At 38.7% G+C, this 24,854-nt stretch overlaps 1 protein-coding gene across 1 annotated transcript; it reads right to left on the bottom strand.

The window, feature by feature from the left end:
• Positions 1-6,261: 6,261 nt before the first annotated feature.
• On the bottom strand, positions 6,262-24,207 carry dpy19l1l (dpy-19-like 1, like (H. sapiens)). Its single transcript, XM_067396473.1, has 22 exons — positions 23,859-24,207; positions 23,356-23,380; positions 23,189-23,276; positions 20,517-20,654; positions 20,300-20,420; positions 19,818-19,911; positions 19,601-19,658; positions 19,421-19,512; positions 18,259-18,358; positions 17,639-17,716; positions 17,471-17,557; positions 16,489-16,548; positions 16,318-16,398; positions 15,555-15,656; positions 15,409-15,480; positions 15,124-15,194; positions 14,655-14,679; positions 13,641-13,760; positions 13,325-13,499; positions 13,122-13,221; positions 12,883-13,008; positions 6,262-7,680 (listed from the first exon to the last, which is right to left on the bottom strand). The coding sequence occupies exons 1-22, from the start codon at positions 24,064-24,066 to the stop codon at positions 7,509-7,511; spliced, it is 2,193 nt and encodes a 730-aa protein (XP_067252574.1). The 5' UTR covers positions 24,067-24,207; the 3' UTR covers positions 6,262-7,508.
• Positions 24,208-24,854: the final 647 nt, after the last annotated feature.

Raw genomic sequence — 24,854 nt, 5'->3', positions numbered from 1 at the left:
TTGTCTTATATCTACCGTGTGTGTTCGTTGTTTATTTTTGATATTTTCCTGGATAGTCTTAATGCTACACTTGCACTATGTAACTTTTTAAATAAATTCAGTACAAAAAAAATCCATCTTTCAAACTATTTTACCCAAATACAATTTCACAAAACTCTGATTTATAGGCTATTTCTGATCAGTATATTCGCCAGTTCATCACATCATATCCGTACGCGTACACAGAGAAAAGTAGTAGTAGCGTGAAGCTGAAAGTTTGTCACATCGAACGAGAAAATTTGACCAAACCCTTACGTCTCCAGTTTATTTATATATATATATATATATATATATATATATATAATATAAACCGGGCTACTGTACCTTAAACATTTTTATTGATTGATTTAAAGAGTAGTAAAATAGGCATTATTCATTAAATTATTTATATCATTGCAGTATTGGATGAGTGACCACCAGACTCTCTCTCTCTCGCTCACACACACACACACAATCCATCCCTTTATATAGGCTACCCAAAATGGTGCCTTTGGAGGGCACTGAAGTGTTTAATCATTATCAACAGATTTTTAATTAAAGCTGCCATCGAATTGAAAATTGAATTTACCTCGGCATAGTTGAATAACAAGAGTTCAGTACATGGAAATGACATACAGTGAGTCTCAAACTCCATTGTTTCTTCTTATATAAATCTCATTTGTTTAAAAGACCTCAGAAGAACAGGCGAATCTCAACATAACACCGACTGTTATGTAACAGTCGGGATCATTATACGTATGACCCCAATATTTGCATATGCCAGCCCATGATCAAGCCATTAGACAAGGGCAGAATGTCTGGATCTGTGCACAGCTGAATCATCAGACTAGGTAAGCAAGCAAGAACAACAGCGAAAAATGTCAGATAGAGCAATAATAACTCACATGATCCATGATAATATCATATTTTTAGTGATATTTGTAAATTGTCTTTCTAAATTTTTCGTTAGCATGTTGCTAATGTAAAGTTACCATCGTTTATTACTGTATTCACGGAGACTAGAGCCTTTGTTATTTTCATTATTAAACACTTGCAGTCTGTATAATTCATAAACACAACTTCATTCTTTATAAATCTCTCCAACAGTGTAGCATTAGCCGTTGGCCACGGAGCACTATCAAACTCATTCAGAATCAAATGTATACATCCAAATAAATACCATAATTATGCGATTAGACATGCTGCATGACGAACACTTTGTAAAGATCCATTTTGAGTTATAGAGTTATATTAGCTGTGTGAACTTTGTTTATGCAATGATAGAGTCGAGAGCTCGGGAGGGGGCGGAGAGCGCGAGCAATTAAAGGGGCCGCAGCCTGAATCGGTGCATTTCTAATTATGCCTCAAAAATTAATAAAAAAAAATCTATGGGGTATTTTGAGCTGCAGCTTCACAGACACATTCAGGGGACACCTTAGATTTATATTACATCTTGTAAAAAAACGTTCAATGGCACCTTTAAAATAACTCTATAAATGATTTCCAAATCACACTCATCAGATAGCAACTGCCGGCCCAAATCCGGCCCACATCTGCCACGAGTGGTATGATGATCTGAGCCACATGTGGCGTGGCATCATTTTTAAAATGTTACATAGAAACCATCCTAAAATTGATCTTACGATAATTTCTCAGATGTGCGTACGTGTGATTAATAGAATAAACGTACACACAGAAAACGAGCGTACGCCTCTCTTTCAGATGTGAAATCTATAAATCGCAAATGACCTTGAACATGCGCACAGCTGAATAGTTTCAGTTCTCCATGTTTTAAACGACACCTAATTAATGTCATTTACATATAAAATATCACCAGTCATCGTCCAAATCCTTGGCGAGCTGCAAGAATTGTTTAGATTTCCAAAAACCTGCAGTAATCTGACCAGGAAAAGTGTGTACGTCTGCTCAGACCCTGACGTGGCGCTAAGAGATATCCACATCAAAGACCGTTTTTATAAATATGAGCGTTGGCGTGGATTTAAGCATACACTCAAATTATTTTTGATGTTATTCACTCATTTAAACAATTTATTCAACACCATTGTATCAGGTTTCTGGTTTAAATGTGATTGATTCATGTTAAATTGACTTGAAAGGATTACTCTTTGACTTAACTTGATGATTTCATATTGAAATAACGTGTTTCAATCAAGTAACAACCAGGAGTTCATCAAACAGGACTTTTACTTCCCATCATGCTTTGCAAAGGGGCTGAACGGCGAGAGTAAATGTTGAAATAAAGTGTTATTTTAAGCATTTGTTTGCAAGAAGAGAAAATGCAGTGTCTTTTTAATGGTTACTGTTCTACTATGTTGGTATTTAAAAGTTTCTGTTATGGTAATGGTTTTGGGGTTACCATTGTGGTGAAGTGCTGCACTTGTTCTTGGGTTGAGGACCAGCTAACAAATCATTTCACTTTAATAATAAAACAATCACTAGGGTAGTGCTTTGGGTAGTGTTTCCAGTCTAATGTGATCCTACTTCTATTGATGGCAGTGAGTCTATGATCAACTTAGAACATCATTATTTACATAATTAGTCAATTCAAATTCAATTGAAACAATACGATAGATATTAAATTACCATAGCCATACATGAACCAGATTAACTAGTTGGTGTAACAAGGCAGAATTTTTTTGAATTAAAGTGCATTACCACAGTAACATAGTACAAACTTTTTGATTCACCTAGTTGCAAAGAAGTTAAATTGACATATTACATGTTTAAACTACTAACTTGATTTGATTAGATTCATAATGGGTGCTATGACAATCATGTTCAACCATTTCTTTTTTTGAGTGTGTGGCTGTGTGCACACTCTAAGATCGAATCTGTGCGTACGCCTGTGCGTAAATGACATTAATTAGGTGTTGTTTATAACGTGGAGAACTGAAACCATTCAGCTGCATGCTAGTTCAATATTACATTCTATGAATCACATGTATGCAACATCCAAGAAATGATTGTAAGATTCATGCAACATTTTATAAATGAGGCCCCAGATCTCAGCAGAGGAGGATTAAACAACTCCACAAACAGCCTTCACATATTACTAACCAGACTGACTTTATTACTGTCATTCATCTACAGAAGTTTAACGCTCATTTTTGTTTCATTTGTAGTCACCATAATGATGATTGGCGTTTCTATTACTTAAGCTCTTAACTCTTATAATATTCATTGCAAAATAGCATGAATTATTGATGTAATTTGAAATATTATAATTGTGTTTTGCCCTTAACACACTTAAATTGCAAACCCTGTTTTACTGAAACATGAGATCACACTGTAATGCAAAAATCAGCTAGAAAATGAGGAGAAAATAATAACCTACAATGACAAACACAGATGTGAGCAATCAGCATATGAATCTCAACAATTGTGACAAACAAAATATTCAGACAATCAGATCAACTCAAGTCTGGACATAAGAATTAAAGAAAATACTAGGACAATTCATGCCACAATTCATCTGCATTGTGGCATGAAGCATGTCACCGTCATTGAGATTTATATTTCTACATAATAGTGTCTATGGTTGGAAAGATGTCTAAGATGCCCTGCAGTGATCAACCTGAAGCTTTCATTTGCACACCCACTGGAGCTATGCAGTGTTGAGCCCGATTTCTATCTGGATGGGAGACATCCTGAGAGGTTGGGTAACTGGGGGAAGAGGTGTTAGAGAGGCCAGTGGGTCTGATCAGCCTGTGGTTTGAGTGGGTCCTAATACCTCAGTACAGTTGCCATAAGCTGTACTGCATAAAGGGTGTAAAATAGTCCATAGAGCACATCACATACCGCCCAGTACAGTTGCTATAAACTGTACTGAATAAAGGGTTCAAATAAACCCCAGAAAATAAGGAGTGTAACCCTGAGACAAAAATAATCTCTACATTATATCATATACCATGAAGTTAGTTAGATCACACATCACAAATGATATAGTACTTTTAGTTCTTACAACTTACATGGAAGCACTCTCTTTTATCATTACTATTTTTAGTGTTTTTGAAAGAAGTCTCTTATGCTCATCAAGCCTGCATTTATTTGATCAAAAATACAGGAAAACAGTAATATTGTGAAATATTATTACAATCCAAAATAATGGTTTTCTATTTGAATATACTTTAAAATATTTACAAACAAAACCGACAGTTTGAACTGTTTGAAATTCAACCATCATTGAAATCTCGTAACCGAACAAAACAGACCGTTATTAAAATCTCGTAACCGAACAAAACAGACCGTCATTGAAATCTCGTAACCGAACAAAACAGACCGTTATTAAAATCTCGTAACCGAACAAAACAGACCATCATTGAAATCTCGTAACCGAACAAAACAGACCATCATTGAAATCTCGTAACCGAACAAAACAGACCGTCATTGAAATCTCGTAACCGAACAAAACAGACCATCATTGAAATCTCGTAACCGAACAAAACAGACCGTTATTAAAATCTCGTAACCGAACAAAACAGACCGTCATTGAAATCTCGTAACCGAACAAAACAGACCGTCATTGAAATCTCGTAACCGAACAAAACAGACCATCATTGAAATCTCGTAACCGAACAAAACAGACCATCATTGAAATCTCGTAACCGAACAAAACAGACCGTCATTGAAATCTCGTAACCGAACAAAACAGACCATCATTGAAATCTCGTAACCGAACAAAACAGACCATCATTGAAATCTCGTAACCGAACAAAACAGACCATCATTGAAATCTCGTAACCGAACAAAACAGACCATCATTGAAATCTCGTAACCGAACAAAACAGACCATCATTGAAATCTCGTAACCGAACAAAACAGACCGTTATTAAAATCTCGTAACCAAACAAAACAGACCATCATTGAAATCTCGTAATGGAACGAAACTGACCATCACTGAGATCTCGTAAAGAAACTTAAAATTTTAAGAATTTTAAAATTTCGTTTACATGATAAGATTTACATAATACATAACACTGTTAATCTAAAGGAGATGGTAGCATTACAGAGGGGGTGATTTTTGTCATTTTTTTTTTTAACAAGGGGGATGCCATGACATCCCATTCTTAATCCATAGGGTTTAATATGGAGTTGGCCCACCCTTTGCAGCTGTTACAGCTTCAACTCTTCTGGGAAGGCTTTCCACAAGGTTTAGGATTGTGTTTATGGGAATTTTTGAACCTTCTTCTAGAAGTGCATTTGTGAGGTCAGGCAGTGATGTTGGACGAGAAGGCCTGGCTCACAGTCTCCACTCTAATTCATCCCAAAGGTGTTCTATCGGGTTGAGGTCAGGACTCTGTGCAGCCAGTCAAGTTCCTCCACACCAAACTCGCTCATCCATGTCTTTATGCCTTGCTTTGTGCACTGGTGCGCAGTCATGTTGAAACAGCAAGGGGCAAAACTGTTCCCTCAAATTTGGGAGCATGAAATTGTCCAAAAGCTGCTTGGCCATGGAAACCCATTCCATGAAGCTCTCGGCGTACTGTTCTTGAGCTAATCTGAAGACCACACAAAGTTTGGAGGTCTGTAGCTATTGACTCTACAGAAAGTTGGTGACTTCTTCACACTGTGCACCTTAGCATGCGCTGACCCTGCTCTGTGATTTTACATGGCCTTGCTTTAAGTGAGTTGCTTTTGATACCACTAACAGTTGACAATGGAATATTTAGTAGTGAGGAAATTTCACAAATGGACTTATTGCACAGGTGGCAACCTATCATAGCACCACGCTTGAATTCACGGAGCTCCCGAGATCGACCCATTCTTTCACAAATGTTTGTAGAGGCAGTCTGCATGCTTGATTTTATACACCTGTGGCCATGGAAGTGATTGAAACACCTGAATTAAATGATTTGGAGGGGTGTCCCAATACGTTTGAAAATTATATATATATATATATATATATATATATATATATATATATACATATACACACACACACACACACACACACACACACAAATATGTAACAAAGGCTGGACTTCTGTAAGTGACTAGCCAAATAATCTTTCTCTAAATAGGGACAATTCAAAGAAAATGGAAGATATGTCTGCTCTCGATAGCAATTTACAAACAAAAAGAACGGTGGACTACTTCACTAGCTAAATAAATTGGCCACATTGTCCAATAGAGTTGATTAAAACAAATACTTAGTGCCTTAATATTTATACAAACAACAAAGACACAATGAATGATTAAAATAAAACATTTAATTAGGGAAATACAAAATGTTCAGTACCTCACAGATAAAAAAAATTAGAACATGAGTTCTTGAACTGTTCACAAGCATGTCAAATGAAATGTAAAGGACACTTGAATTACAATGGACAATATGCTACAAATTTATACCTTTAATAACTCTATGGCAGTGATTACAGTCCATCATCTTGATTTTAAAGAACTATTAGCCAATGATATCAGGAAAGACAATTGGGATAAAAACTGTTGCCATTTCCTGACACTTGCATTTCCCTGACAGATGGGAAATGAGCACAACACTCGCAGACTTCTGAACACTGGTAAACCTCAGTAGAGAAAGAGAAAGTGACACTGACATGATCCAAATGAAAATACAGCTGAGCTTGACAAAAATGTTAAAACATAAGATAAAAATACTATTTCACAAGATAGCTTCTCTAGTAAATAACACTGGCCATGATTTTCACACACAAAATCTAAAAGTAACAAAAAGAGTAACAAGCAGATGACTAATAAAACTGAATTGGTAGACTTAAAAACAATGACAACAACAACAAAAAGAACACTATAGACCAGGGGTTGCAAGCTCCAGTCTTGGAGAGCCACAGTCCTGCTGAGTTCAGCTCCAAGCCTGATTAAAAACTCACCAGCCTGTAGCTTTAACCCTTCAGACCTTGATTAGATTGTTCAGGTGTGTTTGATTAGGGTTAAAGCAAAACTCTGCAGGACTGTGGCTCTCCAGGACTGACGTTCTCCACCCCTGCTGTAGACTATTTTTCCACCCTTAAACTATACATAAAATTGTCTTGTAGGTCACTTTGGTAAGAGCATCTGCCCAAAACAAATGTAAATTTTAAAATTTTACACAAAAAGGGTTTTACGAAACTTCAGAAGTTGAAAATACTAAGAGTTTAAATAAAATATTTTATGCACAGAGTGAAATGATTTAGGTAAACAATACTCTGGACCATACGCAACCAGCAAACAGCAGCACCACTGATGGCAAAAATCACAGTCATTCAGACAAAATAAATACATTTCAACAAGCATGTGAGCAGATGGTTAAGGGAAAATACTTGACTCTCTGTGGTGAATCACCTGATTCACCACGGTTTAAACATTTCATACAGTTTATCAAAACAAAACGGACACCAAAGTGGCAGAAGCAGGTCTCAAGAAAAACAGAACTGACTTTTACAAAAATAATCATTGCTGTGTATATACACATGTATCAAAGACAGAAAACAGTAAAGCTGAAGGAAAAACTGCTGTTATCTCATATCTCTCACTGTTTTGGGAACTCGAAGGACTTTGTAAATGTTGTTGTGAAAGACAGTGGAGAAGTGAGGACGAGAATCCCTTGACATGAGAGTGCAAAGTGGCACTTTTCCTGCATTTTGGCTGTCCTCTACATCCCAGATCTCAGGCATGCTGCAGCCGGGCCTGGAGATGAAGAATAAAAAAAAAATGTGTGAGATACATGAAGACAAAAAAATGCTTGTTTCCGCCACAGGAAAAAAAAAAAAAAAGAAAAAAAAGTAATTGTGATTTTCCCCCCTTACGATTCTAACTTTTTTTTTTTTCTACACAAATGTGTTTACATCTCACAATTCTGAGGAAAAAGTCTGACTTGCAACTTCATATGAATATACTTCCAACATCGTTTCTCTGACTTAATTTCTCCAATTTCTACTGCCATGATAGAAAGCATCTTCTCCTACTTCCGACTTCGTTTCTCCGTCATCCAACTTCATTTCTCCGGAGTTGTGACAATTTCTCAGACTACATATCGCCGACATCCAACTTCATTTCTCCGACTTCCGTCGTCTCGCTGACTTTATTTCTCCGACTTCTGACTTGGTTTCTCCGACTTCCGAACTGGTTTCTCCAACTTGGTTTCTCCGACTTCCATCATCGTTTCTCAGACTGTTTCTCTGACTTCCATCATTGTTTCGCCAACTTTATCCAACTTTCGTCATCATTTCTCTGACTTCTGTCATCGTTTCTCCGATTTTGTTTTTCCGACTTACAGTATGTCATCATTTCTCTGACTTCTGTCATCGTTTCTCCGATTTTGTTTTTCCGACTTACAGTACGTCATTGTTTGTCCGACTTCAGTCATCGTTTCTTTGACTTCCGATTTGGTTTCTCCAATTTTGTTTTTCCGACTTCCGTCATCGTTTCTCCGACTATGTTCCTCCACCTTCTGTCATCGTTTCTCCAACTATGTTCCTCCACCTTCTGTCATCGTTTCTCCAACTATGTTCCTCCACCTTCTGTCATCGTTTCTCCAACTATGTTCCTCCACCTTCTGTCATCGTTTCTCCAACTATGTTTCTTCGACTTCCGATTTGGTTTCTCCAATTTTGTTTTTCCGACTTCCGTCATCGTTTCTCCGACTATGTTCCTCCACCTTCTGTCATCGTTTCTCCGACTATGTTCCTCCACCTTCTGTCATCGTTTCTCCGACTATGTTTCTTCGACTTCCGATGTGGTTTCTCCAATTTTGTTTTTCCGACTTACAGTACGTCATTGTTTGTCCGACTTCAGTCATCGTTTCTTTGACTTCCGATTTGGTTTCTCCAATTTTGTTTTTCCGACTTACAGTACGTCATTGTTTGTCCGACTTCAGTCATCGTTTCTTTGACTTCCGATTTGGTTTCTCCAATTTTGTTTTTCCGACTTCCGTCATCGTTTCTCCGACTATGTTCCTCCACCTTCTGTCATCGTTTCTCCAACTATGTTCCTCCACCTTCGGTCATCGTTTCTCCAACTATGTTCCTCCACCTTCTGTCATCGTTTCTCCGACTATGTTTCTTCGACTTCCGATGTGGTTTCTCCAATTTTGTTTTTCCGACTTACAGTACGTCATTGTTTGTCCGACTTCAGTCATCGTTTCTTTGACTTCCGATTTGGTTTCTCCAATTTTGTTTTTCCGACTTCCGTCATCGTTTCTCCGACTATGTTCCTCCACCTTCTGTCATCGTTTCTCCAACTATGTTCCTCCACCTTCTGTCATCGTTTCTCCAACTATGTTCCTCCACCTTCTGTCATCGTTTCTCCAACTATGTTTCTTCGACTTCCGATTTGGTTTCTCCAACTATGTTTCTTCGACTTCCGATTTGGTTTCTCCAATTTTGTTTTTCCGACTTCCGTCATCGTTTCTCCGACTATGTTCCTCCACCTTCTGTCATCGTTTCTCCGACTATGTTCCTCCACCTTCTGTCATCATTTCTCCGACTATGTTCCTCCACCTTCTGTCATCGTTTCTCCGACTATGTTCCTCCACCTTCTGTCATCGTTTCTCCGACTATGTTCCTCCACCTTCTGTCATCGTTTCTCCGACTATGTTCCTCCACCTTCTGTCATCGTTTCTCCAACTATGTTCCTCCACCTTCTGTCATCGTTTCTCCAACTATGTTTCTTCGACTTCCGATTTGGTTTCTCCAATTTTGTTTTTCCGACTTCCGTCATCGTTTCTCCGACTATGTTCCTCCACCTTCTGTCATCGTTTCTCCAACTATGTTTCTTCGACTTCCGATTTGGTTTCTCCAACTATGTTTCTTCGACTTCCGATTTGGTTTCTCCAATTTTGTTTTTCCGACTTCCGTCATCGTTTCTCCGACTATGTTCCTCCACCTTCTGTCATCGTTTCTCCAACTATGTTCCTCCACCTTCTGTCATCGTTTCTCCAACTATGTTCCTGCACCTTCTGTCATCGTTTCTCCAACTATGTTTCTTCGACTTCCGATTTGGTTTCTCCAACTATGTTTCTTCGACTTCCGATTTGGTTTCTCCAATTTTGTTTTTCCGACTTCCGTCATCGTTTCTCCGACTATGTTCCTCCACCTTCTGTCATCGTTTCTCCAACTATGTTCCTCCACCTTCTGTCATCGTTTCTCCAACTATGTTCCTCCACCTTCTGTCATCGTTTCTCCGACTATGTTCCTCCACCTTCTGTCATCGTTTCTCCGACTATGTTCCTCCACCTTCTGTCATCGTTTCTCCGACTATGTTCCTCCACCTTCTGTCATCGTTTCTCCGACTATGTTCCTCCACCTTCTGTCATCGTTTCTCCGACTATGTTCCTCCACCTTCTGTCATCGTTTCTCCGACTATGTTCCTCCACCTTCTGTCATCGTTTCTCCGACTATGTTCCTCCACCTTCTGTCATCGTTTCTCCGACTATGTTCCTCCACCTTCTGTCATCGTTTCTCCAACTATGTTTCTTCGACTTCCGATTTGGTTTCTCCAATTTTGTTTTTCCGACTTCCGTCATCGTTTCTCCGACTATGTTCCTCCACCTTCTGTCATCGTTTCTCCAACTATGTTTCTTCGACTTCCGATTTGGTTTCTCCAATTTTGTTTTTCCGACTTCCGTCATCGTTTCTCCGACTATGTTCCTCCACCTTCTGTCATCGTTTCTCCAACTATGTTCCTCCACCTTCTGTCATCGTTTCTCCAACTATGTTTCTTCGACTTCCGATTTGGTTTCTCCAACTATGTTTCTTCGACTTCCGATTTGGTTTCTCCAATTTTGTTTTTCCGACTTCCGTCATCGTTTCTCCGACTATGTTCCTCCACCTTCTGTCATCGTTTCTCCGACTATGTTCCTCCACCTTCTGTCATCGTTTCTCCGACTATGTTCCTCCACCTTCTGTCATCGTTTCTCCGACTATGTTCCTCCACCTTCTGTCATCGTTTCTCCGACTATGTTCCTCCACCTTCTGTCATCGTTTCTCCGACTATGTTCCTCCACCTTCTGTCATCGTTTCTCCGACTATGTTCCTCCACCTTCTGTCATCGTTTCTCCGACTATGTTCCTCCACCTTCTGTCATCGTTTCTCCGACTATGTTCCTCCACCTTCTGTCATCGTTTCTCCGACTATGTTCCTCCACCTTCTGTCATCGTTTCTCCGACTATGTTCCTCCACCTTCTGTCATCGTTTCTCCGACTATGTTCCTCCACCTTCTGTCATCGTTTCTCCGACTATGTTCCTCCACCTTCTGTCATCGTTTCTCCGACTATGTTCCTCCACCTTCTGTCATCGTTTCTCCGACTATGTTCCTCCACCTTCTGTCATCGTTTCTCCGACTATGTTCCTCCACCTTCTGTCATCGTTTCTCCAACTATGTTTCTTCGACTTCCGATTTGGTTTCTCCAATTTTGTTTTTCCGACTTCCGTCATCGTTTCTCCGACTATGTTCCTCCACCTTCTGTCATCGTTTCTCCAACTATGTTTCTTCGACTTCCGATTTGGTTTCTCCAATTTTGTTTTTCCGACTTCCGTCATCGTTTCTCCAACTATGTTCCTCCACCTTCTGTCATCGTTTCTCCGACTATGTTTCTCCGACTCCCGTCATCACCGTTTCTCCGACTCCCGTCATCACCGTTTCTCCGACTCCCGTCATCACCGTTTCTCCGACTCCCGTCATCACCGTTTCTCCGACTCCCGTCATCACCGTTTCTCCGACTCCCGTCATCACCGTTTCTCCGACTCCCGTCATCACCGTTTCTCCGACTCCCGTCATCACCGTTTCTCCGACTCCCGTCATCACCGTTTCTCCGACTCCCGTCATCACCGTTTCTCCGACTCCCGTCATCACCGTTTCTCCGACTCCCGTCATCACCGTTTCTCCGACTCCCGTCATCACCGTTTCTCCGACTCCCGTCATCACCGTTTCTCCGACTCCCGTCATCACCGTTTCTCCGACTCCCGTCATCACCGTTTCTCCGACTCCCGTCATCACCGTTTCTCCGACTCCCGTCATCACCGTTTCTCCGACTCCCGTCATCACCGTTTCTCCGACTCCCGTCATCACCGTTTCTCCGACTCCCGTCATCACCGTTTCTCCGACTCCCGTCATCACGGTTTCGCCGACTCGGTTTCGCCGACTCGGTTTCGCCGACTCGGTTTCGCCGACTTGGGTTTCGCCGACTTGGGTTTCGCCGACTTGGGTTTCGCCGACTTCCGTCATCGTTTCTCCGACTATGTTCCTCCGACTTCAGTCATCGTTTCTCTGACTGTGTTCCTCCAACTTCAGTCATCGTTTCTCTGACTGTGTTCCTCCGACTTCAGTCATCGTTTCTCTGACTTTTCTCTCCAACTTCTGTCATCTCTCCAACTGTTTTTCCAACTTTTGTCATTGTTTCTCCGACTTTATCATTTCTGCGACTTTGTTTCTCAAACATCCAACTTAATTTCTCAGAGTAGCAACTTCATTTCTGACTTCCAATAAAATTTCTGACTTCGTTTCTCCAACTTCCAACAGTGTCTTAATTAATTTCTCAGACGTCCAACATCCTTTCCTCTTTCCTCAGACTTCCTTCTCTGACTTAATTTCTCGGACTCGTGAGATACACACAGTTGTGAGTTATAAAGTCCAAATTGTGATATAAACTAATTACAAAAAAAAGTCAAAATCTTGAGATAAAAAGTCACAATTACTTTTTTTCTCCATTCCCTGGCAGAAATATACAGAGCCCCGCACGACATGCAGACAAAAATGTTTCAGTTTCCACAACTTAATATGTGGCCACAATATAATCTTTTCCCACATGTCACATGTGGGGCTCAGTAGAAACAAGCTTACATAAGAAACTGACAAACTCAGTGGTAGTAACTCAAAGTATGCGTCATTTACTTGGAGCGTCTGGTGCACCACGAGTCCTCGAAGATGAAATAGTCCACCTGCAGCTTTATTAAGTTTCGCTTTACTTCCTCAGCTGGTTTTCGGCTGTACATGGCATATACCATTTTTGTTCTTTCTCTGAATAATAAGGACAAAATGAAATCAAACACTTTACACCGAGAACAATTTCATAAGAATCTAATAATAGGATAAGTCTTTCAATAGAGAAATGCATGTCAAATCGTGTCTACCTCAATCCTGCGTCTTCATAGTGTGGGTGATTCACTATGGCTCTGCCTGTGGACAGTTTCACACTTGCCATGGTGGGCATAGCACCAGCAAACACAGTATCTACAGGAATATTGCATGGATGCAGGAGTCAAATTGTTCACATTAAATGAGACGTTTCATTTTGAACAATTAAAAGTAAATCCAAAAGACAGGAGTTTCTCACTAGGGCTTGTGTTGTCCTTGATCCACTCCAAGAGCTCTTCTTGAGGAAAGTTACTGAATTCTCCTATAATGCCCCACTGACTCTGCAGGTTGGCGAATCCTTGGACTGCCATGATGGACAATATTCCTATGACTGTCATCTGGAGTTTAAACTTCTCTCCTATCCAACCAAACAGCTACAGATGAAGAGCCAAAGAAATCAAAACATTAGTGAGTCCAACAGCATTTTACATTTAAAAGTTTTTGCCCAAATCAGCTTTGTTGCATTCTAAATATTTTGGAGCAAGTTGCTGATATAGCGTGAATGGTCGGGTCACCTGTCTGGAGCAGATTAAACAGGACATGATGCACATGTGTGGAGTGAGGAAGAGCTTCAGTCTCATGATGAGCACAGCCAGGACTGCAAACGCCACTAGCTGCAGACTGTGGTATACCAGCTAAAAAAACAACAGTCATGACAACATAAATACAGCCTCTGGATATCAACTAGTACTCCTCGAGTCATTATATATTATTAAACATTTTTTGTATATCATTTTGGTAAAAAAACAAAAACAAAAAACAGTTAGAATCATAGGCTACGTTCACACTGCAGGCTGAAACGACCCAATTCCGATTTTTTTGCCCCTATGCGACCTGTATCTGATCTTTTCATGACAGTCTGAACGACACAGATCCGATCTTTTCAAATGTGACCCAGGCCACTTGGGTATGTGGTCCTGAATCCGATACGTATCCGATCTTTTGAAATGCGACCTCCGTCTGAACGGCCAGGCCACATGTATCCGACCCGTACGTCATTGATACGCTACTAATGTCATAATTGTGCGTTGAAGTAGGCGGGAACGAGAAAATAAACAACAACCACGGCGGACGATGCTGCTGAGACCAGTCAATGGGTCACAGATTTAATTAATATTTGGGGTGACAGCTCTATTCAGGCCAAACTTGAGGGCTCTTATCGGAACCGGGCGGTTTACGAAAACATTTCCAGCGAAATGGCCGAGCGTGGTTACAGACGATCCTGGCTCCAATGCCAGCAAAAAATAAAAAGCCTCCGAGCCAAATATAAGGAGGTTAAAGACTGGAACAAACGAAGTGGCCGTCTACTTCCGCAAACAACGAGTGTTGTCGTTGACCGTTGCATACTCTTCTGCGCATGCGGGTCACTTCTGGGTCATTTCACGTTCACACAGGAGATCACAAAAGGTTGCATTTAATTGAAAATGTGAACGGCCTTGCAAAAAAAATCTAATTAAAAAAAAAAAAAAAAAAATCGGAATTGAGCATTAAGCCCTGCAGTGTGAACGTAGCCATAAAATCTATCTTACCACTCCATTCACCAACAATTGGGTCCTGAGAGACAGAAGAAAAAAATATTGAAGGGAAAAGTTTAGAAGAGACAATAGGCATTATTATCCAAAGAAACAGTCCAATGTAAAATATACACTACTGTTTAAATGTTTGGCTTCAGTAAAACTTCTTGGAAGAAAGGTTAAGGTGATAGTAAAGACATGTATGATGTTACAAAAGATTTCTATCTCAAATAAATTCTGTTCTTCATAATTTAATATTCAAAGAATCCTAAAATGTATCACAGTTTCCACAAAAAAGCAGCACAACTGTTTTCAACACTTAATAATAAAAATGTTTCTGAACAATGTTCTTTTTTTTTTCTCTCTTCTGCCACATTTCCCCTATTTTTAGTTGTTGTCACCATTTATATCCAAAATAATCATGCCAATAAAGTGCTGTAGATTCGTCTGAAAAATCAAATAAAAACCCACATAGAATACTTACTGCTCTGTTTCATCATCCTCTGACTTTTCTGTCTTTTCATTTCTGAGGAACATAATAATGTCCTGTATAGTCTGTCCTCAGGAAGCAAAAGGAGGAAGCATATGGAAGGAGTTTTAGTATGGTTTCCTTTTTCTTAAAAAGCTTAACTCTAAACTAACTGATAAACTTGGAAAACTGATGGGAAACTGTAAACTTAGACTCCTGGGGCAAATAGATAAAAGCAGTGCACACATAACAAAACTTAGTAGAAAGAAACCATCCATTATCTAAATGAAAACAACTCACCCTTCCAGCAATAAAACCCACTATCAGCACGTTAACTGGAAGCAGCATGGTTTTGATGTACCGAATGAGTGTCTGAAAACACATTCATTACAATGAAAAAAGCTTAAAGGGGTATCTGATGCCTGAAAATAGATCACATCACCCACCTCTGCTTCAATGAAGTCAAACTCAGCTGCACACGTGTACATCATTGTGTCAAAGTCTTTGTAGCTTGTGAACTTGGATTTGATCAGACTGCTGATGTGGGCCTATTTCAAAACCAGGGATGCAAACAGGTAAGGGGAAAAAAGGTGAGGGCACTTTTTTTTTTTTTTTTTAAGTTATTTGCTTTACATGCTCATTTGTAGTTATTTTTTATTAGCCTATATGTCCAAAACTGTATTTTTTCATGAAAAAAATTAACATTGTTGCAACATTATACCAAAATCAACATTTGGTTAAAATCTCTTGTTATAAAGACGAAGTGCTACGCAAGATATTTAAGACAATATTGGCTGATTAGACGGCAATACTGTTTGCCACATCTCAGACCACAAATACATAAAATATTACCCATTATAGACATAGTAATTTTAAAGTAAAGAGTAAAGGAAGCACTGTACAGTACTTACCGAAACAACCAGTTCTTTATTTACCCTTGTAAGTTCACAAATACCCTTGTAAGACCCCCCTCCCCATAAAAACACTTTCTCATTGGATCTATGCAAACCCCATTGGTGACATATTTTAAATCTCAAAAAGGTGAGTTCTCACTGAAATGTGAGGAGTTTGCATCTATGCAAAACAAAACAAAAATGTCAAAATCCCTGTGAACTGTTTAAAGGACCCCCCCCCCAGGCTAAAGCTAACTGATATTCACAGCAAGAGAAAAACAGCGCATGGTGCACAGCACTGCTCTCATTTACTCACATCATCTGATGCCCCAAAGATCACAGACAGCATGAACTTCAGAATGACGGTGGAGACCACCCATGCAAGACACTGCATGACCTAACAACAACACAATTGTTTTTGTTTAGTCAATTTTTTGTTAGTCAGGCCCATTTTCGATGCATCAGCCAACACTGGATGTGCTCTTACCCATGTGAAGATTCCAGGTTTAAAAGTACCAACCAAACGGTCCCTCAGTGCAATAACCCCCTGAAACAAAAGTAGACCAACCAGTAAAGCTGATGCGTTTCTTCACAGCATGTTTGTGTTACAATCTATTTGTATGCACTTTGTACTTAAAGGGTTCACCCAAAAAAAAAAAAAAAAAAAAGTCATCAATTACTCACCCTCATGTTGTTCCAAACCCGTAAGACTTTTTAATGTTTTAAATCAAATCTGAGAGATTTCTGTCCCTCCACTGACAGTCCATGCAACTTCCACTTCCACAAAAAAGTTCATTGAGATTGTAAAACTAATCCATATAAATCAAGCAGTTAAGTCTAAATTTTCTGAAGGGACTCAATTTATATGATGAACAGGTTGAATTTAGGCTTTTATTCATGTATAAAACACTGATCAGCAAACAAACAGAAGGTCAACAACCTGCTTGATGCGAAAGAAACCTCTTCCGGAAGCTCAAACGTGCTGCATAACACACAAAAATGATTAATGTTTAAGAGTGAATAAAAGCCTAAATTAAATTTGTTCATCATATAAAGCAATCGAGCCTCTTCAGAAAATTTGGACTAAACCACTCATATTGGATTAGTTTAACAATCTCTCTATGAACTTTTTGAAGAGTCAATGTGGTAGTTGTGTAGACTGTCAATGGAGGGACAGAAATCTCATTTGTGTTTTGAAGATGAACAAAAGCTTTACAGATTTGGAACGACATGAGGGTGAGTAAAATGATGACAGAATTTTCATTTTTGGGTGAACTAACCTAATCATGGATATTTATTCAGTTGGGCTATGGCACTATTTGCCTTTGCATGTTCTGTGGAAGACAACATTCGTATCATATCAGCAATCATTTCACAATCATATCAGCTTCTGGTGTCCTTAGAAATCATCTATCCTGAGCAAGTATGGGTGTGAATACAGTAATGAGACCTCACACTGTCCAACTCACCCAGATAGAAACCAGTGAAGAGGCGTAGAAGGACGTCAGCAGCATTGAATTCCCAAACATCAGAAGAAAACAGACGGCCAAAGAGATCTGTGAGAAGCAGTCAGTTCATCAGTGAAACCAGAAGGACAACATGAGCAATACTCATCAATAAAATCTAGATTGCATTACCATATGCGTCACTAAGACTGACTGCATTTTTGTCGGGCTCAGATATCCCAGGATATATGAAGCAAAAAGTGATGCAACCTGTGAAACACACAAACAATATTGTCATAGCATCCTTTACCATCTTGCTGCAAAACAATTTTCTCATAAAAGTTGAAATTGAAACAGGATATTCCTGAGGCATGCAATCATGTTAAGCTTATCTACAGACAGTTTTCTTCAGGCAAAAATATGATTACAAATGAGTCTGACTCTGGAGGTGAACTGTACACTTTTATTTAATGAAACATACACTACCATTCAAAAGTTTAGGATCAGTGAGGTATTGCTTTTGAAATAAAGAAATTAATACTCTTATTCAGCAAGGATGCGTTAATTTGATCAAATGTAAAATATGTTACAAATGTTTTCTATTTCAAAACAAATGCTGTTCTTTTGAACTTTCTATTCATCAAAAATCCTGAAAAATGCATTAGTTTCAATTTCAGTGGGACGTTCAAAGATGAAAGGTTGCAGAAATGTTACATTTGGCTGCTTGCCTGTACTACCTCCAAATATCAGCATTTAAACACAAGCATTTAGTTTGGCATGCTTATGATCTTGGCGTCTCTTCCATCACTCACCTGGGTAAGTAAGACAAATTGAGCAAACTGCCACGGCAGCATGAAGAAAACATTGGAAATTCCCAAAGCCATCATAGTATGCTTGCTTGGGTTCCTTGTCCTTCCAAAATCAAAAATATCCAATAAGATAGATCTTAAGTGTATAGAATAATCCAAATCTGTATGTATAGTGGTAAAGTAGATATCAACACATTTAAAGCATTAAATTACATGGGTTAGATGAAAATTAGAGGAAAAACACACATAAATATTGTTTAAAAGTCTTAAGTGACTGCATAACATCTAAAAGATCTTGATAGGATAGTTCACCCAAAAATGAAAATTATCCCATGATTTCCTCACCCTCAAGCCATTCTAGGTACATGACGATCTTCTTTCAGACAAACGCAATCTGAGCTATATTATAAAATATCCCAGCTCTTCCAAGCTTTATAATGGTAGTGAATGGAGTTCCTGATTTTGAAGTCCAGAAAAAGTGCATCCACACAGCAAAATCCCCAGAGTTAAACCAACTCTGCTTAGAGTACATATGGTCCCTCTCTATATAGTGTTAAAGTAACACTGAAACAGACTTGAAATTAATGAGATAATTAAGTGATTAAGTTATAATTGAGCATTGGTGATGAACACCTGCTGTTAACAAGCATAATCACTGAAGAGAAACAAAATAACTACAAATGACTTCCAGCCACAGGCTTAGATTAAATTAACTGAAGTTAAAATGCATTAAATCTCTCAATATCTGAATAAACAACTCCACAAACAGCATATTATCTCATTAATTTTTTACTCTGCTTCAGTGTTATTTTAACTCTTTGTAAAGAGGGACCATATATTCTCTGAGTAGAGTTGATTTAACTCTGGGGATTTTGCTGTGCATCCATCATAAAAAGATAGGGGAGTTAATAAAGTCCTTCTGAAGTGAAGCCATGGATCTTTTTCTGACAAAAACCCATATTTAAATCTATATAAACTAAAACAACTAGCTTCCGGGAGACAGCCTACACAAACAGTCATATACACCAAGGATGGCTTGAGGGTGAGTAAATCGTTAGAATTTTAATTTTTGGGTGAACTATCCCTTTAAGCCAGAGTGAATGTGAGCATGAAAGATTTAATATGAACATGAAATACACCAAATGTGGGAAGAAAGCAAAATTACCGGAGAATGTATGTGAGCAGAAGCATCTGCAGAACCAGGAAGGGGTAGGAGAAGCTCTCTCTCAGAGGTGGCGTCCACATGACCCGAGTACTCTGGGATTCAACGGTTCAAAACAGAGATGAAGCTCTAAAGGTGAAATAAAACACTATCTACACATGCTTAAGAAAACATCAGCTTTACCTCTCCATGGTTAAAGAAGAAACACAGAACTGTAACAGTGCCACCCAGTCGACTGCCACTACAAGAACAGCCAAAAAAGAAAGTGCATGTTATGATTTCGTTTTTGAAACAAGACTGTTAGGATCAACCATTTGGAATCAAAACGAAAATTCTTAAAGATCCACTTTCTTCTGTATCGATTGAAGCAGTCTCCTCTGTTTAATCTAGGCTCGATTACCTTAGATATGTTCCATAAATAAAGAACAGACTCATCATCGCCCCATTTAACAGGAACACAAAGGTGACATAGAAGTATGCAGGATCTCCCAGACCTGTGGAAAAGCCACTCAAGTAAGTAAAATATCTTTAAAATGAAGAACCTTTGGCTGTCAGTAACAAAGCCAATAAAATGGCACCTTCTGCTTTCACTTTTTCTTGCACATTAATAACACTTTAAAAATAAAGCTTCCTTCATGACGAGTGTGTTAGCAGAAGTAAAAGTTGCAAGAAAACTAGCAAGTGCAAAAAATAGGACATTTCTAAAGCATGCATTTAAATTGTAACTACAATCAAGGAAACTTATTTATAACAAATTATAAGGTGATTGCAATAATAAAGTTATCCCATTTCATAGTGTCATTTACAATGTACTGTACTACAAATGCGCTCTAATATTAAACAACAAGTAGATGTTTGGGTCAAACAAGGCTTCTCAAATACCTTCACAACTCTCCACTGGATCTAGACCCTCCCCTCTGTTGATGGTCCAACACATCTTGGTAGGGAACCCAAAGAAATCCATTGTGCTGGTGAAAGCTCTGTACCAGCTGGCCAAGACCACCTGCAGTACAAGAGAAAGTTAATTTCAGATCAAGCAAATACTGTGGAGTGAAGAGATTTCATTGCCATTCGGAAGATGCCAAAGAGGTCATCTTACCTCAGGGTACAAGTTGAACCTCTTAAGAGTGTTTATCACCAGAGGGTATTCAGTGAGCCGGTCATTCATGATCATGTAAAGACCATCCATGAAGGAACGAGCCTCAATGATGGTCTTGAAATATGAGTAATACAGTCCCTAAAAAGATGAATAGTGTGAACTTCATACATATATGTATGTATATATACAGTACAGTCCAAAAGTTTGGAACCACTAAGATTTTTAATGTTTTTAAAAGAAGTTGTCTGCTCACCAAGGCTACATTTATTTAATTAAAAAATACAGTAAAAAAACAGTAATATTGTGAAATATTATTACAATTTACAATAACTAAAAATTTTCTATTTGAATATATTTCACAAAGTAATTTATTCCTGTGATGGCAAAGCTGAATTTTCAGCATCGTTACTCCAGTCTTCAGTGTCACATGATCCTTCAGAAATCATTCTAATATGCTGATCTGCTGCTCAAGAAAGATTTAATGTGTACAATTGTACAGAATATTTGTGTACAATATTTTTTTTCAGGATTATTTGATGAATAGAAAGTTCAAAAGAACAGTGTTTATCTGAAATCTAATCTTTTGTAACATTATAAATGTCTTTACTGCCACTTTTGATTGATTTAATGCATCCTTGCTGAATAAAAGTATTCATTTCTTTAGAAAAGAAAATTCTTACTGACCCCAAACTTTTGAACGGTAGTGTATAATGCTACAGAAGCTTTGCATTTCAGATAAATGTTGTTCTTTTGAACTTTCTATTCATCAAGGAATCCTGAAAAAAAAAAGTACACAACTGTTTTCAACATTGAAAATAATCATAAATGTTTATTGAGCAGCAAATCAGCATATTAGAATGATTTCTGAAGGATCATGTGACACTGAAGACTGGAGTAACAATGCTGAAAATTCAGCTTTGCATCACAGGAATAAATTACTTTGTCAAATATATTTAAATAGTACACAGTTATTTTAAATTGTAATAATATTTCACAATATTACTGTTTTTTACTGTATTTTTAATTAAATAAATGTAGCCTTGGTGAGCAGACGAAACTTCTTTTAAAAACATTAAAAACCTTAGTGGTTCCATACTTTTGGACTGTACTGATTATATATATATATATATATATATATATATATACACACACACACACACACACACACACACACAGGGGTTGAGCTGTGAAACTGAAACACTGGCTAATATAGTGTTGGAGGTTTCACACCTATATATGCGTGATTTTACATTCCATCAGTAAGAGCAGAGTGTGAAGGTTGAATTAGCAGAGCAATAGCACAGCTGTACATAAAATATTGCAATCCACACACAACATATTGGGAGACATATCAGAGTTCAAAAGAGGTCAAAGTGTTGGTGTGTGTCTCGCTGGCTCATTTGTGACCAGGACAGCAAATCTTTCTGGTGTATCAAGAGCTATGGTGCCTAGGGTAATCAGCATACCACCACGTAGGATGAACCACATCCAACAGGAGTAACTGTTGACACAAGAGGAAGCTGTCTGAAAGATGTCCAGATACTAACTAGGATTGTATCCAAAAAACATAAAACCACAGCTGCCCAACTTACTGCAGAATTAAATGCACACCTTGATTCTAGTGCTGCCAATTTAGTGATTTTGTCGCTAGATTTACTGACTTCCACGTACCTTTTTAGACTTTTTTTTTTTTTTTAAAGCCTAGCGACAAATCTAGCAACTTGTTGGACGAACCTTATTATCTAAATTCCGTGACTCGCCCACTGATTTATATAATTATAATATAGATCAGTGGACTCGCCAGTATGATGTCATCTAGCGACCGATTTTAGCTACTTTCAGCTGAAAGCAATTGGCAACACTGTTCCAACTCTCCTGTTTCCACCAAAACTGTTCGCCAGGAGCTCCACAGTGTCAATATTCATGGTCAGGCTGCTACAGCCAAAACTTTGGTCATGCATTCCAATGCCAAATGTTGGTTTCATTGTTGCCAACAGTGCAAATCTTGGGCTGTGGACAAAGTGAAACATGCACTGTTCTCTGATGAGTCCAACTTCACTGTCTTTTCCACATCCGTGAGAGTTACGGTGTGGAAAAGCCCCAAAGTGGCTTAACACTCGGACTGTTGCTGCCCAGAGTGAAGCGAGGAGGGGGATCAGTCATGATTTGGGCTGTAATATCTTGGCATTCCCTATACTGTGCTTGATGAGCACATCACTGCCAAGGACTACGAAACCATTCTGGAGGACCATGTGCACGTAATGTTTCAAACACTGAACACTGAAGTGAGTGAAATCAAGTATTAGCATGATAATGCACCAATGCACACAGCAAGATTCATGAAAGAATGGTTTAATGAGCATGAAAGTGAAGTTGAACATCTCCCATGGCCTGCACAGTCACCAAATCTAAATATTTTGGGGATATCACAGCATCACATATAGTGACCTGGCCACTGTTCTGGAAGAGGAACGGCTCAAAATTCCTCTGGCCACTGTGCAGGACTTGTATCTGTCATGCCCAAGTCGAATTGATGCTGTAACCCCAACCCATACTAATAAATGATTGTGGTCTATCAGGTGTTTCAGTTTCATTGTCAAACCCTTGTATAACACATACTGTACGTACATACATGAACACACACACACACGTGAATTCAACAAAGTAATAACCATCTCTGTTCGAAAAGCCATCTCCTTTTCCAAGGACGACATGTGTGAAAAGTGTCTGTCATTTTCAAATAGATGGGAGAGATGATACCTGAAAAATACAGGACAATTTATTTATTTTGTCACAAGAGGATCGTTATTATTAGTTTGAAAGGTCTAAAGGTACTTACCAGTGTAAAAATCCCGCAATAAGAGCTGTGGAGAGAAAAACGTTAGGTTATTTGATTTGTCCAGGTCAGACAGACAGCTACGTGGCCACATTGGAGGACTCTTATCTAGTCTCTAGTAGATGACGTGGTAAAGGTTGCCTAGTTTATTACAGATTAATGAGCCTGATTAATTATTTTAATCAATTAGCATCTGTGTTAAAACTGAGTGGCTGACATGAACAAATCTTAGGAATTCAGTACGTGTGGTCATCATTGGCTATATTAACCAAAGTGAAATGAATTAAATTTGATTGGTTGCCAAGTGCAATTAACATGTGAGCATTCTCCAATAACCCACATTTTAAACTGGTATTTTATTGTTGTGTAAGAATAAAATCGTCAAAGGAACTATGAGCTCTACACAACTTTGTTGTTTACAAGCCGAGCTGCTTGATCATGAAAGCATGCTAGATGCTAATCTGAATAACCGTTAGCTACCTAGCGGCTAAGATACCAAGCCTTACCGAGAACCAGCACTGTTATTCCTCTTGCAAACGCAGATGGGCTCAAACCCAATTTGTTTCTAATGAACCCAGCAAAAAGTCCGTTTTTACTCTGGAAAGCCGAGCCTTTCCCATCTTTCCCACGCCTGCTTTTCCCTGAGACGGACTGACTCCTGTCCTTCTCGCTACTCTGGTCCTTGGCATTTGGTTTTCTCGTTTTAGCTACCATGTTTTCATATTTCTGTCCGTAATAGAGGAACAACAGGAGCGTAGATACGCGATAAAAATCAGTTGTTTCACTCTTTCAAACGCCTCACATATGTGTTCCTGCACAGTTTGAGTGCTCTGGGACTTCACTGATCTGTTGAATGAAGCGGGCATCGCCCCCGTCTGGACGCCGCGCTCATTTGTCAGCGTCAGTTACCATGGCAACGCGTTTAACCCGCGGGTAGCCATGATGGTAAATAATTTCGGTAACCTAGTCGGTAACCATGATGACGCATTTAGATAAAATGCACATATACTGGTGGTATATAACATGTTAAATATAGTCTAGGGCAGCGGTTTTCATCTTTGTGCAAGAGTCCTCAATCAAAAAAATGTAAAAAGCAGTTATTAAGACTCTATTTATACTGTGAAAAATTGATATAAACATGTGGAAAATATTATGTGGAAAATAGTTTATATTACGATGCATTATTATATATATTTTTTACCCAAACCTTATTGTTATTATTATTTAATTTAATTTATCTGTCCCCCCCAAAAGAACACCTCCTAGTGGTCATTATATAAACCCTACATGAGGTAATGCTTTATAACTTAACAGCTTTAAAGGGTTAGTTCGTCCAAATATGAAAAAAATGTCATTTATTACTCACCCTTATGTCGCTCTACACCCGTAAGACCTTCGTTAATCTTCGGAGCGCAAATTAAGATATTTTTGTTGAAATCCGATGGCTCTGTGAGGCCTCCATAGCCAGCAATGACATTTCCTCTCTCAAGATCCATTACTAA

The sequence above is a fragment of the Chanodichthys erythropterus genome, chromosome 2, assembly GCF_024489055.1.
Source record: "Chanodichthys erythropterus isolate Z2021 chromosome 2, ASM2448905v1, whole genome shotgun sequence".
In the NCBI taxonomy this organism is placed as follows: domain Eukaryota; kingdom Metazoa; phylum Chordata; class Actinopteri; order Cypriniformes; family Xenocyprididae; genus Chanodichthys; species Chanodichthys erythropterus.
Note: the sequence above shows the minus strand (reverse complement) of the source record. Positions and strands in the feature narration are given on the sequence as shown.